The sequence below is a fragment of the Lingula anatina genome, chromosome 8 (assembly GCF_051362555.1).
Source record: "Lingula anatina isolate TDL-2025a chromosome 8, LinAna3.0, whole genome shotgun sequence".
Lineage (NCBI taxonomy): Eukaryota > Metazoa > Brachiopoda > Lingulata > Lingulida > Lingulidae > Lingula > Lingula anatina.
In genome coordinates this window covers 6,833,305-6,846,215 of record NC_141774.1, presented here as the reverse complement: position 1 = coordinate 6,846,215, position 12,911 = coordinate 6,833,305, and the positions used below count along the sequence as shown (strand labels likewise).

The window sequence follows — 12,911 nt, the reverse complement described above, 5'->3', positions numbered from 1 at the left end:
TGAACTTGGAAAAAAAATCAGCTGTTTGAACGATTTCAAACTATTATGCAGGAAATGAAATGTGTGTAGCAGCATGTTTTATGTTTGATTAATTTTTGAAGTAATATAAGTAGACTAGAATATTGCTCTCTGGATAGGACTGCACTATAGATTACATACAAAATAATATTATATACCTAAATAACACAGGGACTAGAACCTTATATCCATGTAAATACTGGGACCTTAAGTTAACATATGAGAACATTCTCCATAGTTTCAAACATTAGCAATTGAGTAGATTATTCCAAAAAATATTTATATGATTATTTTGAGAAAAAAAATATTAAAGATACATTTCAATGTCAATCTGACACTTTTATCTAGTTTGCATGGACGTTGCAACTTGTTGCTCGTGGTAAACATTTTGTCACCATTTACTATAATAATCTATGAATATTACCAACTGAAATCTGGGAACCATGTGTGATGAAATTTTATCATCACAGAAATATATAAATATGATCTAAAATATTATTACAGAAATATACTTTATCAAATGTACGGAAGTAAGAAGCAGCACCTTTATAAATTGCAGAAAAATTGCAAAAATTACTAATCTACATATTATAGTATCAGTTATTTGCAATACTTTCCATACTAAAGAGGCTAACAAGGATTACATATTAGCAATACAGCTGTACCAGTATGTTTTGAGAGATAGGCAACTTAATAGCATGGATAATAAATAAAAGTAACTTTCTCATTACTTTTGAATGGGATTTGCACATTTTTTTTACTTGGGTCAGCCTCATTACAATATGAAAGCCTATCTTTATAGTTTGGATAAGTATTCAAGAGAGATATTGATAAAATATCACAAAGACAGCCTTCAAGCTGTACTTGTTCAAAATGTTCAAATACCTTAATTTTTCTAATACTTTACTTTCTCACAAGATTTAGCATTTTCAAATAATCACAAAAATATATTTATTTTCAATTCAAAGCAATGGGACTAACTCTTTAAAGAAATACTACCAAATTACTTTTGGAAAAAAATCATTAATCTTATATTATTAAGTAAATACTAAAGATGGACACAATCAACAACTTCAAATTTTGTCAACATCACCTCCTTTTTAAGAAAATCAACAGAGTTGCGATACCATTCTTGTGGAATGTTATTTTTTCATCAGTTTCAGGTTCTCACAGCTCCACCAGGCGCTGACAAATACCGGCCCAAGACCAAATGGCCTCAGCAACTGCCCTAATTTTCTCTGAGATGGCCAATTTTTTCTTCCCCTCATCTGTGGCTGGATACAAGTGAGCAAGGGCTTTCATAACCTTTGGCTTGAATGCCTGAAATAAATGAACAAATAAATGAGAACAAAGTAAAAGGGGGCGTGAAGAGTTTATATCTAAATTATTTAATATGTTGAGCAAGATTATCACCTTCAGAGGTTCTGGTTCATTTTTTAAGATTAGCATTTAAGGACGCCCTCTCATATTTCAGATTTCATATTTCTGCCCTAGCGATTTTGATTAAAATTGTAAGACAAATTCTTCTTACCATATGAGTAAAAAATATGAAAAAAAAATTGGGGGTCCCCACGCTCGTTTTCGATAGGTGGCGTCCCGAAAAACGCTACGTTTATTACATTGCGTTATATGGGAATTTTGCCAAAATGCCCTTAATTTTGCTGAAAAATGCAAAAATAAAAATTTCTGCCCTAGCGATTTTAATTTTATGTGGATATGTTATGGATCTTGGTAGACCTCAAAGAAATTTACAAAAAAATACGTACCACACCAGGCTTGTTTTTGAGCCAGGGCTGCTTGAGCATCGATTTTTTATCAAATTTACATAGGAATCAATGGAAATTTACTAGCAAATTAAGATAAATATATTTGTATCATTAGGTTTTTAACTCATACACTTATTATGTTTCCATGAAAATTATATTTAAATTTCTCTGCATCAGTTAACCAAATTTCATAAAATTTGCATATCCCATTCATAATAAATAGATAATCAAATGTTGAAAGTATCAGTTGGATTTCAGTATGCCTTATGGAATGCCGCCATATTGGATTTTTCATAGGCTAGGCAGATTGACCAAAAGCATATTATATCAATCTCATGTGACTTATTTTCTTATTCCTTTTTATCTTTATTTCTAAAACATGCACTTTATGGTGAGAAAACTGGATAAATTGTTTCCTTTGTACATTAACAATGTATCAATTTCTTACTATGGTAAGTTAGTCATATTTCTTCTCTATATATGGAAGATGGTGACAAAAATATTCATCTACAGACATCTTTGATTATCAGTTTATTTCTGTTTCATATTATGTTTACAACATGCAATCAAATACATATCAATAGCATATAAATATGCATATTAATTTTAAAATAAAAAAAATCATACAATTTTTTACTACTTTTATGCATTTTGTTACTCGTTTTTTTTTTTTTTTTTTTTTTTTTTTTTTTTTTTGTGTTTGGATTGATTTCGCTGAGAAGAAAATAAAGACCATCTAGACTTTCTCTTTGAAGAGCAATTACTAATTCTGATATGTTAACCCTGACAGCTTTATTTTTTTTTCCTACACATGGAGAAATTATTTTTTTACAAACAAGGTTTTCTACAGAATTTGGTAAAGGTTTCACACAGGATTGAGTCAGTTGACTGGGATAAAATAAAAAAATCAGAAAAAAAGGATTTTCTTCACTTTCATCATTGCAAAAATTAACTAAGTTTTGTAACTCAAGACTATCTTCTAATGCATTATGGGCTGAATAATTTCTGTGATGTAATAAATTTACAAACTAAAGGCGATCAGCTAGATCTCTTGTTTATGATTGGGTAAATTAGGATAAAGTTGGAATAAAGTACACTTTATCTTCTAAAATATACTGTTTATTTTCCTAGCATCAAAAAAGTATTACATGTATCTGCATAAAAACCCTTGGTCCTCTGTTGTGTGTTTTATGGTTTTGTCCATTTGCACTTTAACAAAACCATTACAAGAATGACGTCGCAACACGCCAGGCGGGTGCACACCTGTTGCATCTTTCCTGGAGAGCTGAAAATCGCACTGTTTGCAGGTCATATTGTTCAATAACATACTTAAATCAACAACAAAACGCCATGAGTCTAATTATTTTAACTTATTGTGAAAGAAGAGAATTGTTTTCAGCATACAAATCACGGTAACTTGGCCCTGGGTGATCGGAAAGCAATGCTGAAGAAGACAATGTCTTGTTGCACACATCGTAACCATGTGACAAATCACCACAATATACTTTGTGGTCAAAATGCAAACCATTGTGATTACTTTCCGTGAGATAAGATCTTGTCACTGCTATACAAGCCGTACTAAAACGCTCTTTTCCATCCCGTCTTCACGTAATTTCTTACATTGCGGCGTAAACAAAGTCGCAAGTGGGTACTTTACGTCGTAAAAGACCAAGCGTTCACAGATACGCAACGCATTGTTGACATATTCGTAGCGCTTCCACCAAAATAACATCAAAGATTTCATACTGATTTCTTAAAAGGGTGAATTACGTATTTTATTGCATGTTATATGTTTATCATTAGCCGCTATTGCAAAAAACTACTCATGCGCGAAATCTGCGCAGATCGCAAAAAAAGCTAATATGAGAGGACGTCCTTAAATAAGAAATTTTGCATAATTGCATTTTTGATAATTCTTCATTTTACTATATTGATTAGTTATTGTTATTTAATAAATAAATAAATAATGGCACAAATAAATATGTAGATGGATGTGTAGGCATATACATGTACGTAACCTAGTGTATGGTAGCTGCGGGTTGGGTGTGAGTGGAATAACAATCCTTTTGACTGGGAAAAGGACCATTCTGAATCAAAATTTGTTCTTAGACTAGTTTCTACTCCATTATAAATAAAATCTTTCATGATACAAAGGTCCACTTTTTCAGACAAAGAACCCTCCTTTTCATACTGCTGGCAACGTGCCTGATACAAATGCAGAGGTGACTTACAGAATTTTGAAGAAAAAGGGACATGCTGAAAGTGTTTTATTTATTTATTTATTTTTTGAGAATTAAGACTAAGTGATGAATTATGTATAAAGTTTTTGATTACAAATATATACCTTTTAAAACCATATTATACATCAATATAGTATACTGTGTAATATATATTATGGAGAAATTAAAAAAAAAATATGAAAAAAAAAGAAAAGAGTCCTTCAAAAGCATTCTGTCTGTCTTCTAGAAACCAATACAAACTGACTTGCCATAAAGCCATCAGAGATTTTTTACCTCCATAAAACTTGCTCCTGCTGCTACACCGAAGTCCCCTCCACTTTCTACCTCCAGATGCATAAGAGCTTCTAGATCGGGTTCCTTCTCCTTGGTCTGGTCAAGTACGTCAATTAACCCTGAAATGATTTCAAAAACAACAATGGATGGAACACAGGCTTATAAGCAGATAAATGTACATTAAGCAAAAATGTTCAAAGGCTTGGTAGCTGAATCATGTACTAGTAGTAGTAAGGTTTTTACCAAAGGTTGTAATTGTTCTCCCCCTCTATCTTATGGCTGTATCACCTAGCTGTGATCAGTAAGTGACAACATCTAACATCAGTCTAATGAAGGTGTCTGACTCGGTTGGCAGTAGGCTAACATTCAGAAAATTTTGTGATTATGCTAAATAACCTTTCTATATTACAAGAGCCATTTATAATTTCTGCTCAATATACAATTGTTCTCTAAAACTGAAATATTTTAGAATAACTATCACTTCAAGAAATAAGTCAATTCCTTAAGCAGTGGCTGCAAAGTGGCATGCAATCTATATACAGTAGAAATCTGAAACTCTACAGACACTTTTTTGGGCAATTTTTGTAAACAAACAACTAGCGCTACCTATTGTCTACAGTCCCTACCTTACCTGAGTGGTACACACAGAGAGGCAGGACTCCAGCAGACATGGCTTCCACTGCCACCATTCCAAATGCTTCACTGGCCTTGGAGGCAACAACGCCAATAGATGCCAGCGGAAGGATCAAACCCAGTTCACTGTGGTTCAGGCATCCGGTCACGGTGATACGACTGGCCTCAGATGGCTCTGATATTATAGATTACAGTAAAAAAAAAAACATTATAATTACATGGTAATTACTCAATAAGTTTGAACAAGCCCAGTAAGTAAAATACATGGCACAACATTGGCTTTTTTGCTGCTACAGATTGGGCTAACAAAGTTCAACACTATAGGCAATATAAAATATAGTTAAATACATTATAGAAAAAATATATAAATAAGATATAATACACAAAATAATTAAATATATCTCTCAAATGCAACAGGCAACATTATTTTTGAATATTTTCAATTTTTTTAAAGCCGATTTGTTGAACTTATCATTTAGTATATCTAGCACATATTATGATTCTACATATCTTACCAGTTTTTTTTAGAGTATTTGCAAACTTTGCTATATAACAAAATGTAAATTGCAATTGAGACAAGTATAGTTGTAGAAGAACATGATGCTAGTGAGACCACAACATGGTGACACCTTAAGTCTAAGTACCTACCAAGTTTTCTGAAGTATTTGTCAATATCTATATTAGAATCCAGAAATGTTTTTCCATTTTCATCTGTACTGTGAGCTGCAGCCTTGAACAAAGTGATGTCACCTGGAATTTACATAATATCATACATACGTTACGTCGTATTTATTCGAATCTTTATTTTCAATTATTTTTCTATTATCTTTTGCAATGTTACTTTAGGATATATATTGGATCATAGCTGCAGCCTAGTAGGGCATGAAGGCTTGCATATATACAAATGTGATAAATAAATTTATACAAACAACAAGCAAACATAATAAGTAAAACAATAAATAAGTAGTGTTACCTGTAGTCAGACCATGGATCATGGCCTCCAGATGTTCCCTGAAAGTTCCAAAACCAATCAACAGCAGTCGAGCTTTAGGCACCTCTTTCACTATAGCTGGAAAAGAGAGGAGGATCTCCCCTACTCCTTTTGTATTGAGAAACTTTCCAAAATATGTTATCACAGGCTCATCAGCCGCAAATTTTGGCAGCCGAGTTGGAAGATCTGCATCAACTACTCTCTGGTTATAGGACTTTCCCAGGTCGACAAGCTTTTGATGGATGTTTTCTGCAGAGTTGGAGACTTTTGGAAATTGGATGTCTGTTGCGCGACGCCCGTTCCCTTCTTTTGCAATATGTTTTCCTATTTCTTCTAGAAATGCTGCCATATTGCTGTCGATGCTTTTACACAGGGAGAAAACGGTTGGATCCATTCCAGGTGGCACAATGACCAGCTTCTTCTCAAGGTCAAGGTCATTTTTTTCCTGGGAAAAAGATCCCATGACCTGCAAGGTTGGACACATTTTTTAGGAGAACAGAACAGTTTGGGAAAAGAGAGGGGGTTGGCAGAGATACAGGAATTGGGAAAGAAAGATGCAATACCAGATATGCTTTTTCACTGTCTTTTTTAAACTGATTTCGAAAAAAGGTAATCATTTCTAAATAGAACTGACATATTATTTACCAATGAGGCACAGCACTTTACCCCTCATCAGGAGTTCCAGGAGAAATAATTATCATTATTAAAGAAAAAAAATTACCTACTTACAGTTGGCATGGCTCTCTCTATATATATAAGGAAAAAATTAAATTTTAAGGGAAGCTGGAGGCAGAGCACAAAAAAGCGTGTATGTGGGGGGTGGGGGGGAGGGGGGGGCACAAGCAGCAACTTTTTTGTTTGTTTGCTCAATATTTAGTAATTCCTGTTTGACAGATGATAAGGGCAGGGGCAGCACTGCTGGGGGGGGGCAGATCAGAATCACAAAGACGGGGGAGTGTACAATATTTCTCTGGGAGGAAGTTATAGGAAATTCTAAAAACCCACTTACCTGGGACACAGTATGGCGTGTTCCTGCGATGATTCTGTTACACTTCTTGATGGCTTCAATGGCATATTTCTTATACTGTGGGTGTGGATCGACGACAAAAATAAGGGCACTGCCGTGGATCTTAATGTCAAAAGGAATGCCCGTTCCTTCTAAAGCTCTCTTTGCATTGACGGGGGACAACAGAGCATGGTTGGTCAGCACCTTAAAAGAAGATGATGATAGTTTGGTAACAAAAGTGTGAGGCAATGACAATTACTAGTACAGAGGTATTCAGAGAGTGTAGGTCTTTGCTTAGACAAATAATTCACTAATTTTTGACCATGAACTAATTCACAGATCTTCACCAAAAACAAATGAGTTTTATGCATTATACCTTATTTCGTGTTCTATCTGGAAAATTTCATCAAATTCTAAAGTCTATCCATAACTTTTTTTTTTATTAGGCCAGTGACAAAAAAAATAAAAAACACAAACTGAGGTCAAAGCACAATTCCTTGGTGGAGATAATGAGCATTATGGGTGTCTACATGGCAAAAATTAAAGCTTCTTGGAAATTTTCACTCTTTCTTCCTGTAATAGTTCCAAGGTATAGAATACGCATTCAAAACAACTGAAAAAATTTATGATGACCTATAAAGCCATGTTTAAGCTTTTATTTCCTATTTTTACCTTCAATTAAAGCTGCTTTCATTTTTTTTCAGTTTTAATTTTAAGAAATCAACTATATTAAAAAGTTATAATTATCTTTTGAATTCTAAATATTCATTATAAATCTAAGGTCATCAAGTAAAATGATGCTCACACAAACACATGCACATGTGAAAACCACCACCAAGTTGTCCTACCTTATCGCATCCCCACATATCCACAGCTTTGCGTATTGCTTTGGATGTCATGCTGATATGTCGCTCAATCTCTTCGTCTGTACAATTGGGAATGGTCTTCACTGTGTAGCCCTCGTACTCATCATAAACGTACACTGGTAACAGGCCGGCTATATCGGGGACCAGGACTCGCACTTTGCCTGGGGCTGGTGGATCTTTCGGCCATGACGCCTGCGACGATGAAAAAAAATGTGATAATATTATTAATAAAAATTAAAGTCATGATGGTAATGATCGATGCAGGCTTTATAAAAAAAATATCAGTGCTCTATCTCTATCATTCACTTGACTAATGATAATAAAAAAATTAATTATTTATTTATTTTACTAAATAGATTTAATAAGTAATAAATAAACTAATTAAAAACTATACTTACTTTATCTGTTGAGCAAAACCAATTGATCAAATCGAATTTTTTCACAATAAGACCACTGTTACCCCAATACTTCATACCTCTGATGTAAAAAACTCGTCCACCCAGTCGTAGGTTCCAGCCTGCGGGTCTTGGCAGAACACAGTAATTGCGTGGCCCTGTTTCTTCCACTGCATCGCCAGGTTACAGGAGTAGATATTCGATCCTGTCCCGCTAAGCAGGTACCCATGGACAACTATAATGTGTTTCCCCATATTGACTAAAATGAAACAAAACTTGAATATTATAATTGAACTGGCCTTCAGTAATGATGCTGACTTTTCAAAACTTTTCTTTTGTTGAAGTTGAACATCTGATGCTAACTTGATATATGAGTCTACTTTCATTATTACAAAATAACACTGTACTATTTCTTTTTTTCATTATTTCATCATGTCATTGTTAATAGTAAGGTAGGTCCTGTGTGGGGGTGGGGGGGGGGGGTGCACAGTGGGCAACACTTAGCTTGTGCCTTAATTACCCTCTTTATTCTTCCTCAATGAATTAATACATAATAACAATGAAAAAGAGATGAAACCGAATTATTTAGTTTTCCCTATGCCCTACAAAAGACCAATTATTTGATCAATTGATTGATTGTTCCATGGGTTGGTTTATTGATTGATTGATTGATTTATTGATTGATTGCTTATTTAATGCCTTTGCCCCTACTCCCTTCAGCTAAGCCCTGAATCCTACACTGGCTCCAGTGTTTCTTAATTGTATTAACTTTAACGGGATCAAAGGCTTTTTATTCTAGTCTGAAAAGGTCATTAACATTTGAATGTGAATAAAGGGTCATTGAGTTGAATATGGTAATAAGGTCGCGCGACAAGGTTATTTTCAGTTGCACCCTGGATTACGCACGCTTGCTCCGCAAGGTGTCGCCTGTGGTGGGGGGCAGCACAGCCCATATGGTTACTGTGGCGAAGGTGACAGGTACTTCCAAACATTTTTTCATAACTGTCATTTTTCCTCATTCTATTCATGAATTTGATATTTACGGCAATTGAAAATGTGGCAACGGCAAAAGTGAATCTTGGTGCGTTGACAGGCCGCACAGGTGTCCCCAATTAACCGCCACCAAAGAAGAGACCCCAAGCATTAAACAACACAACCTGTAGATATTGGAAATTTGGCGAAAGTTAAGCAACTGAGGCTTTATTAGATTTGGGCAGAAATCGAGAGGAATGTCCAGTGACATGCCAAACCCCAAAGTTCAAGTCTTGGCCCTTGACACCAGTAACGCACCCCTTAGTCAAGAATCTGAACAAATCGATGTTGGACAGGTATGCTCTATTTTCTACAGGCGTTTTGTGATTTTATCAACTTGATTGCCAAGTGCCAGACCTTTTCTTCCCAGGTACTAGTAGCAAACTTTATCAGATAACAATCTGACACTAGCCAAGCTGCACTAAAAGCGCTGTAAACTCAGTTATCAATGCTGTCATCTTTACCTGTATCTTTACCGCTATTATGCCAGTGGTACGTTTGATACATTTGAGTAAGGAAATATGCTTTAATGCTTATGAAGTTATGTTCATTTGTAATACGTTAGCATCAACCTGTTAATAAAAACTTGGAAACTTTCAATGTTATTACACAATAACAGTATAATGATGGGAGATGTTATGATTAAATGCTTAGAAGAATAATAAAAACAAATTATGTGAAATATGAAATGAATTGATTTTATTTGGGTTATTTATTTATTTATTTCAAACCAATTAATTATCAAACATGAAGCTTATTTTTAGAAACATTCGCAGATATATGAAATATAACCCTGCTGGTACACAGATCTACAGTTCTAAAATGCAAATACCAAGTACCTTTCACACACCACTGATGAGATGTGAATAATAATATGTATAAAGTAGTAAAAATATCACAAAATGTGTGTAAGCAAGATATTTCTGCAAGTAACCTCATTAATCAGTCAGGAAACTTCATAATGCACCCAATAAATGTAGAAATTTGAGCCAGAGAAATTCTACATACAGGCATGACAGATTTACCATATATTGCCACCAACCCTTAACTGAATGGGCATTGAAAGAACAAAGTGAGTCTCCCTCCCATTAAAAATGAAAAATAAAAATAAATAAAAAACAGATACTGTCATTCTTAATACTGAAAAACAATGGCACCTTGCAGCCTTCACTGCCTCACTATTTGCAGACAATGTTCTAGTCACTGTAACTGTACTTTTGAGGCATAGATGCAAGAATAACTTCTTTGAAGTATATTGTGAAGGTCTCTTTTGTCATAAATCTGCCATGTATAACCTGAATGTACAACGATTCACACCGCAGCAGCTTGTCTTAGTAAGGACTCAACCAGTTTGAAAACTTGTGGCATAGCTTCAGGGACAAGATCACACCATCTATCCTTGCTGTGATGATGGATCTACTGAGAGTACTAGTACATTATCTATGTCTTGTCCTCCTAGTTTCTCTAATACCATTTCCCCTGCTCTATGCTCACATCAATCTCTACAGCTTACCAACTGCTACACAGTTTTTACATCTGAAAGTATAAAGCAAATTTGTAATAAAGCACTATCAATTTACTTGTTAGATATTGATTTGAGGGCAAGAGAAAAATGGAGAAACCTCATATCATAATCAAGATAATTGAAAATCAAATATGCATAATCAAATTAATAGCTTTAATTGTACATACTACTGATTATTTAATCTTTTAAACTTCAGCATAAATTTCTCTTGTTAAAGCATAGCCACTTTATCAAAATGTGTTTGAAAAAATAATAATAATAATGATAACAAAAATAAACAACCTGCACACAAGATGGAACATGGAGGTCAATTGCCACAAAATAAGTTGATTTGTACTTGGTAGCCTGAGAAATAGTATCAGGTATTAATTTGAGCAGTAAATTGAGTAATAATACCACAGAGTTAACAATGACACAAGCATATGGTGTTGTGTAACAAAATTCATGCATTACTTGCTGTGGCAGTGTCCTCCTCAACCTATCGTGCACCGCAGGTTTTGATTTTCAATGTCATCAAAAATTTTTATTGTTGTTAGTTTGATTTATGTATCTGCTATTCAAATAATATCCTTTGGAAAATAACTTACTGATTTAATTATGCTTTTGCAACATGAAATTATCAGTAACTTTGCCGGTTCACGTGTATACAGTACCTTGTTATCAGTGCTGCTCTTTTCTCCCTAACTCGCCACTGACAGGCTAACCACATCGTTTCAAAACAACGGTGGTATGCTCCTTTACTTTTGGTGTTGGCAGTTTCGCCCTGGGGACATCGTTTTTGGTTAAAAACAACGTATCGTTTTCACCCATCTATGCTTTGCTCGTGTACAAAATGGCCGCTTGCTGCCCCCCCAAGGGAAAAATCGTAGCACGTGGGTAGTTACGCAAGACCTGTGACGTATAACGCGCGCAAGGTTATTACTTGAGATTTTCAAGAGCCAGGTACGATTCTACTAACCTAATTCTTCAAGATTTATCAATTTCAGACATTCACAACAGTATCAATATCTTAATTATAACACAAAATCAACAGATTTTCAAATCATTTTTATTACTGACAGGGAGGGGGGACTTTGGACATAACTTGTTGTTTAAACTTCGGTGAAACTACTTGAGCTATATACCATGCTTCAAGTGTCTAGTCAAGGAGTTTAATGTGTGCCAGCATGCTATCACTGTGCTATATATCTCTCTAATCTGAGACAAAGACAGATTCACAAGTACACTGGACTGACTGTACCTAGTTACAATGAATGGCCTTGGTCATTGAATGTCAAGTGTATACCCTATTTGTAGTGTACCAGACAATCAGGCGGTTGTATATTATTGGCTATATACATGTATATAGCTACTATGTATAGTATATACTGGTATATAGCCCTGACAATTAAGTGATAAGTCACGACCAGGGTCGCCACCCACCCAGTTCAGAAATACACAGGGATAAATTCAGACGAAGAAATTTGTTTGAATTATCATAATGCAAAAAACACTTGATCTATTTATTTGTTTTTAATTCATTTTATTTATCTATTTTTATGAATTAATAGATATTTATACTCACTCTGGTCTAGGTTTCAGTTTTTTTTTTTTCAATTTGAAAATTTATTTCATTATGCTTTTGCCTTTCATTATTGAAAACCTCTGCTCTATGACCACCTTGGCTTTATCAGCTGGTACCTGACTTTTCCACGTAAGCATCAATAAATTAATTGAAATTAAATACTGGTACGTGAACATTTGTCATTTCGGGTGATCGGCTAGCTTCTCCAACCCCGAGTGATAAAAACGATCAAAAAAAGTTTCAACCAAAACTGCATATAAACATCAAGAAATGAGAATGAGCTATTTCTGACGTCAGTTAAACAATTTATAGGTTTGTCATAACCTTAAGATGACACATACGCGTATAAATGTCACTTCAACTTTACCTGCTGCCGGCTTCCTTGTTCCTCGAGCTCTAGCGTTCTATACCTGTGGTTGACCTCTTGACCTCTCCCAAGACGATCCACATTATTATTCAACAAAAATAAAAAGTTTGTTTCTTGCATTTTTTAAATTTGTGATCAATTATTTTATTGTGGTATAAATGAGTTAGGATATAAATAAAGGATGGTATGTTGTTTGGATATGAACAGTAACAAAAAGCTTGTCTTGTTCATTGAA

General features: G+C 34.6%; 1 protein-coding gene across 1 annotated transcript; it reads right to left on the bottom strand.

Moving 5' to 3' along the window:
* Positions 1-509: 509 nt before the first annotated feature.
* LOC106181476 (uncharacterized) lies at positions 510-12,732 on the bottom strand. Its single transcript, XM_013565858.2, has 9 exons — positions 12,677-12,732; positions 8,269-8,447; positions 7,776-7,985; positions 6,931-7,131; positions 5,904-6,387; positions 5,579-5,680; positions 4,929-5,105; positions 4,298-4,416; positions 510-1,338 (listed from the first exon to the last, which is right to left on the bottom strand). Exons 2-9 carry the CDS (start codon positions 8,440-8,442, stop codon positions 1,186-1,188), a joined length of 1,620 nt encoding a protein of 539 aa, XP_013421312.2. The 5' UTR covers positions 8,443-8,447; positions 12,677-12,732; the 3' UTR covers positions 510-1,185.
* Between the last annotated feature and the right edge of the window lie 179 nt (positions 12,733-12,911).

Excerpts from the sequence above, each read along its gene's own strand:
- LOC106181476 (XM_013565858.2), bottom strand. The coding sequence starts at position 8,442 with ATGGGGAAACACATTATAGTTGTCCATGGGTACCTGCTTAGCGGGACA. Across the intron at positions 7,986-8,268 it reads ACGAGTTTTTTACATCAGAG|GCGTCATGGCCGAAAGATCC; the intron begins GTATGAAGTATT and ends TCATCGTCGCAG. Across the intron at positions 6,388-6,930 it reads CACGCCATACTGTGTCCCAG|GTCATGGGATCTTTTTCCCA; the intron begins GTAAGTGGGTTT and ends CCAACCTTGCAG.